Genomic DNA, 6,354 nt, shown 5'->3' on the forward strand with positions numbered 1-6,354 from the left:
CAAAAACAAATCCCGTCATCTGAGTGTCAGTCTAGAAATTGATTATGATTGGACACCTGCTCCTGCCTGAACGACATTATGTGGACAGTATTGCCTTAAATCACAGACATGATGTTACGTGCCTAGATTGAAATTAAAATGGACCCAGACTAAAAAGCATGGGGCTATTTGTTTTATTTTCAAAGCAAAACCACACCATTGTGTGTCTGGTACCAATTATTCACGAGCCAGGTTGGATATAACTTTAGCCAAAGGAGTAATGGTGTACAGTGGGCAGCCAGTATGGCCATATTCTATGAGCCGCAAGCCTGTGGGATTCTGAGCAATATAAAAGCCTTCTTCTCCTCTCCGTCCTCCCCCGGAATAGTTATTCTGCGCTCCTAGCGGCACTCCACTGCCGCATTCTGTTTAGCACTCATTGTATGATCGCAATTACGCGACGTGGAAATAACCACCGGTTTGAGCTAATCGTCCTCCATAATCATTTCGAACCGCGTTTGGAGATGTGGATGCTTGCATAACAGTGTGGATGGGGGGCGAGCAGGGTCATGAGGGTGAACATTACCTTTCAATTGGATTACGGGGGTCGCTACCGCAGAAGGAACGCGCTCTTCCTATCAATAATTAATCCATTCCCGAAGCAGCGGGAAAGGGGGAGAGAGCACGCAGCTCCGGAGATCCAAGTTTTGAACTGCAGTCACCGGTGTATCATGTCAAAATCTGACAGTGCTTCGAGACGGGCTGACGAGGAGGACAAAGGAGGATGAAGGAGGGAGAGGGACCGGGAGTGGTAGAGGAGGAATATAATGAAGTTGAGTGGGAAAGGACTGTGTACCATCGTCTCCAGCACCCTCCTCTTCGTCTGCGCCGTGAGCGAAGTTGTGGTCGGATTCAAATGCATCTCGCTGGGCACCAAAGTAAAAGTGCATTTTCACCTCTCGACCGCGGCTGGGGCTTTCTACTCGGGGATACTGGTCGGACTAGGGCAGGCGCTGCTGGGTTTTGCGCTGCTTTGTTGCAAAGGGAAGCCCGGGTGTCGGAATTTCTTTCTCATGGGTATCCTGGTGTTTTTGTTGGGAGTTCTCACCGCTTTCTCCGGCGCGGTGGTGGACGGGGACACTGTGTCTCTTGTGGAGCGCAAATATTCCCATTATTGCCTAGACATAGACTCTGTGGAATTAACCACCATCTGCAACCAATTGAAGGATTATCAGAAAAGTCTAGTCATCTCGACCATTTTTAGCACTTTGGAATGCCTTCTTGGGCTTATGAACTTGGTGATCATCAAAAGGTACAAAACCGCGCAATTTTACAGACGGAGGCAATCACACAGGCAGAGCGCGGGGGATATTCTTTGCAGCGATGAGCAAGACTTCACCGTGTCCGAATTCCAACCGGTTTCCTATATTAACTTGGGGATATTTCACGTGTTCGACGAGGCAGGTGTGGAAGTACAATGCAGGGGCCACCCGTCTATCGAGCTCCCGGGTTATTCACCCACGGATCCCGAGCTCAACCATTCCTACCCGTTTTCTTACCCGCTCCCAAACGAGCTACCGCCCGCGTACGAAGACATTTTCCCCGGAGACGAAAGTAACAAATAGCAACTCAGAACAAACAAAGTTGCAACATGGGCTCTACATTCTGCAATGACAATCACTGTATTTCCCCCTTCGGCCTATTCAGTGTTGAGACAAACAATCGTGGAGAGATTCTTACCTAAACAGTTTTCCGTTCACAGCCGAAAACGGTTTCGCCTTCATGCTTATTTCTTCTTAGCAAAGGTAGCCTGCTGGTACACTGGCAGTATATGCACATCTACTATTATACTGCCAATGAACTAGCCCATTGCCATCGGTCAAAATAGTGAAAATTCCATGGTAATAAAGACACTTGAAACAGATCTATAGACCATTAGATGCTACCATACGAGTTCAGATATCAAAGAAGCATTTGTGTTTTGAATTCAGATTGTATACACATCATATGCCCATATAGTTTGCTGTTGTTATTGTTTCATTTAAAACATGAATAAACGTGTATTTACTCTCGCCTGATGTTAGAAGTTCTATTTAAATGTCAACCTCCATTTTTACCTTCATACTCCTAACATCTACGCCTGTAATGCGTCTTGCACACCCAACAGGTGTGGCCCATTAAATCAGGCTAGTGCTTGACTGAACAAGATGATAGACAGGCCCACATCATTTGGAGTCTAAAATGAAATTACTTTGCCATCTACATGCAATACAGTAGTAATGAAAATGTTGTACGTAGTAGATCTATTCCCCTATCACCTTTTTTTCTCACTTAGCGGAGCCAATTGCTCTTGTTCTCACTGTAGTATAACCTGATGGGTAGCCTGCATTTGTCCCACATGCTTCACTAAATGGCCACTAAACCATTGAATATTATGTTTGTGCCCCAAATGGCACATTATTCCATACATAATGCACTAATGTTTACCGGGGCCTATAGGTCTCTGGTCAAAAGTAATGCAGTGTATAGCGAACTGGGACATGCTGCTGTGATGAGCGAGACAATCTCCTCTCTCCCTATGCAAAATTAGTTCTGATCGTAAAACATTTTTAAAATCCAATTGTGGGAAAAATACAACTTTGAAAGCTTCGTCCCCTTGTCCCCGAAGAGAGGATGGTTTAAGCTTCTATTAGGTATAGTTATTATTTCTCAACTCGCAGTATTCAGCTTAATAGCAACTACAACCAAGCTATTCGTTATGGCTTTGCGATATGGAGCGGCGCGCGCGATATGTCAATTCAAATCTAATTTTATTTGTCACGTGCACCGAATACAACCGGTGTAGACCTTACAGTGAAATGCTTACTTACAGGCTATAACCAATAGTGCCAAAAAAGTATTAGGTGAGCAATAAGTAAGTAAAGAAATAAAACAACAGTTAAAAGACAGGCTATATACAGTAGCGAGGCTACATACAGACAATCATTAGTCAAGATGATTGAGGTAGTATGTATATGTAGATATGGTTAAAGTGGCTATGCATATATGATGAACAGAGAGTAGCAGTAGCGTAAAAGAGGGGTTGGCGGGACACAATGCAAATCGCCTGGTTAGCCAATGTGCGGGAGCACTGGTTGGTCGGCCCAATTGAGGTAGTATGTACATGCATGTTAAAGTGACTATGCATATATGATAAACAGAGAGTAGCAGCAGCATAAAAATAGGGGTTGGGGGAGGCACACAATGCAAATAGTCCGGGTAACCATTTGATTACCTGTTCAGGAGTCTTATGGCTTGGAGGTAAAAACTGTTGAGAAGCCTTTTTGTACTAGACTTGTCACTCCGGTACCACTTGCTATGCGGTAGTAGGGTGGCTGGGGTCTTTGACCATTTTTAGGGCCTTCCTGTGACACCGCCTGGTGTAGAGGTCCTGAATGGCAGGCAGCTTAGTCCCAGTGATGTACTGGGCCGTACGCACTACCCTCTGTAGGGCCTTGCGGTCAGAGGCCGAGCAATTGCCGTACCAGGCAGTGATGCAACCATGCTCCCAATGTTGCAGCTGCAGAACCCTTTGAGGATCTCAGGACCCATGCCAAATATTTTTAGTTTCCTGAGGGGGAATAGGCTTTGTCGTGCCCTCTTCACGACTGTCTTGGTGTGTTTGGACCATTCTAGTTTGTTGTTGATGTGGACGCCAAGGAACTTGAAGCTCTCAACATGCTCCACTACAGCCCCGTCGAGGAGAATGGGGGCGTGCTCGGTCATCCTTTTCCTGTAGTCCACAATCATCTCCTTAGTCTTGGTTACGTTGAGGGATAGGTTGTTCTGAGGGATAGGTTATTCTGGCACCACACGACCAGGTCTCTGACCTCCTCCCTATAGGCTGTCTCGATGTTGTCGGTGATCAGGCCTACCAATGTTGGGTCGTCTGCAAACTTAATGATGATGTTGGAGTCGTGCCCGGCCATGCAGTTATGGGTGAACAGGGAGTACAGGAGGACACTGAGCACGCACCCCTGGGGAGCTCCTGTGTTGAGGATCAGCGTGGCAGATGTGTTGCTACCTACCCTCACCACCTGGGAACGGCCTGTTAGGAAGTGCAGGATCTAGTTGCAGAGGGAGGTGTTTAGTCCCAGGATCCTTAGCTTATTGATGAGCTTTGAGGGTACTATGGTGTTCAACGCTGAGCGGTAGTCAATGAAGGGCATTCTCACATAAGTGTTCCTTTTGTCCAGGTGGGAAAGGGCAGTGTGGAGTGCAATAGAGATTGCATCATCTGTGGATCTGTTTGGGCAGTATGCAAATTGGAGTGGGTCTAGGGTTTCTGGGATAATGGTGTTGATGTGAGCCATGACCAGCCTTTCAAAGCACTTCAAAGCTACAGACATGAGTGCTATGGGTCTGTAGTCATTTCGGCAGGTTACCTTTCTGTTCTTGGGCACAGGGATTATGGTGGTCTGCTTGAAACATGTTGGTATTACAGACTCAGTCAGGGACATGTTGAAAATGTCAGTGAAGACACCTGCCAGTTGGTCAGCACATGCCCGGAGCATACGTCCTGGTAATCCGTCTGGCCCCTCAGCCTTGTGTATGTTGACCTGTTTAAAGGTCTTACTCACGTCGGCTACGGAGAGTGTGATCCCACAGTCGTCCGAAAAAGCTGATGCTCTTGTGCATGCCTCAGTGTTGCTTGCCTCGAAGTGAGCATTAAAGTGATTTAGCTCATCTGGTAGGCTCGTGTCACTGGGCAGCTCGCCGCTGTACTTCCCTTTGCAGTCTGTAATAGTTTGCAAGCCCTGCCACATAAGACAAGCGTTAGAGCCGGTGTAGTATGATTCAATCTTAGCCCTGTATTGACGCTTTGCCTGTTTGATGGTTCGTCGCAGGGCATAGCAGGATTTCTTGTAAGCTTCTGGGTTAGAGTCCCTCACCTTGAAAGTGGAAGCTCTACCCTTTAGCTCAGTGCGAATGTTGCCTGTAATCCATGGCTTCTGGTTGGGGTATGTACGTACAGTTACTGTGGGGACGACGTACTCAATGCACTTATTGACAAAGCCAGTGACTGATACCACATCAGTCACTGGCTTTATCAATAAGTGCATTGAGTACTCCTCAATGCCATCGGAAGAATCCCGGAACATGTTCCAGTCTGTGATAGCAAAACAGTCCTGTACTTTAGCATCTGCTTCATCTGACCACTTTTTTATAGACTGAGACACTGGTGCCTCCTGCTTTAATTTTTGCTTGTAAGCAGGAATCAGGAGGATAGAGGTGTGGTCGGATTTACCAAATAGAGGGCGAGGGAGAGTTTTGTACGCGTCTCTGTGTGTGGAGTACAGGTGATCAATAATTTTTTCCGCCTCTGGTTGCACATTTAACATGTTGATAGAAATTTGGTAGAACTGATTTAAGTTTCCCTACATTAAAGTCTCCGGCCACAAGGAGCACCGCCTCCGGGTGAGTGGTTTCCTGTTTGCTTATTTTCTTATAGAGCTGACTGAGTGCAGTCTTAGTGCCAGCATCTATCTGTGGTGGTAAATAAACAGCCACAAAAAGTACATCTGAAAACTCTCTAGGCAAGTAGTGTGGCCTGCAATTTATCACAATATACTCTACTTCAGGCGAGCAAAATCTAGAGACTTCCTTATATTTCGTGCACCAGCTGTTGTTTACAAATATGCACAGACTCTTACCGGAGTGTGCTGTTCTATCTTGCTGGTGCAGCGTATATCCCGCTAGCTGAATATCCATGTCGTCATTCAGCCACGATTCCGTGAAACATCGGATATTACAGTTTTTGATGTCCCGTTGGTAGGATACTCGTCTAACTTATTGTCTAATGATTGCACGTTGGCGAGTAGTATTAATGGTAACGGCAGCTTTCCCTCTCACCTTCTCCGGGTCCTCACCAGGCATCCGGCTCTTTGTCCTCTGTACCTGCGTCGCTTCCTCTTGCAAATAACAGGGATGTCGGCCCTGTGGGCTGTTTGGGGAATGTCTTGTTCGTCCTCCTTGTTGGAGAAAAAAATCTTTGTCTAATCCGAGGTGAGTGATCGCTGTCCTGATATCCAGAAGCTCTTTTTTTGCCATAAGATACGGTTGCAGAAACGTTATGTACAAAATAAGTTACAAATAACTAAAAAAAAAAACAAACACAATAGCGCAATTGGTTGGGCACCCATAAAACTGCTGCCATTTCTTCCGGCACCATTTTCTGTATAATATGTGCATCGGCCATTGAGAGAGCATAGGCCTATAGGTCTCATGGATAGTAGTATATAACTGCAATGTTTTCCTTTTAGGACATTGCATTTACTGTTGGAAGAATACACAACTAGCAAAGGGTAATATATATAGAGTTATAAATCTAGTTCA

The 6,354-nt window shown here is 45.9% G+C and overlaps 1 protein-coding gene across 1 annotated transcript; it reads left to right on the plus strand.

Annotated features, from left to right (window-relative positions):
• Nucleotides 1-380: 380 nt before the first annotated feature.
• LOC135571736 (transmembrane protein 271-like) lies at nt 381-2,042 on the plus strand. The gene has a single exon (XM_065018239.1). It carries the CDS (start codon nt 807-809, stop codon nt 1,602-1,604), a length of 798 nt encoding a protein of 265 aa, XP_064874311.1. The 5' UTR covers nt 381-806; the 3' UTR covers nt 1,605-2,042.
• The last annotated feature ends 4,312 nt before the right edge of the window (nt 2,043-6,354 follow it).

The sequence above is a fragment of the Oncorhynchus nerka genome, linkage group LG5 (assembly GCF_034236695.1).
Source record: "Oncorhynchus nerka isolate Pitt River linkage group LG5, Oner_Uvic_2.0, whole genome shotgun sequence".
Taxonomy (NCBI): Eukaryota; Metazoa; Chordata; class Actinopteri; order Salmoniformes; family Salmonidae; genus Oncorhynchus; species Oncorhynchus nerka.

Bases quoted from the DNA above. Each gene is read 5' to 3' on its own strand.
- LOC135571736 (XM_065018239.1), top strand. From the start codon at position 807: ATGAAGTTGAGTGGGAAAGGACTGTGTACCATCGTCTCCAGCACCCTC.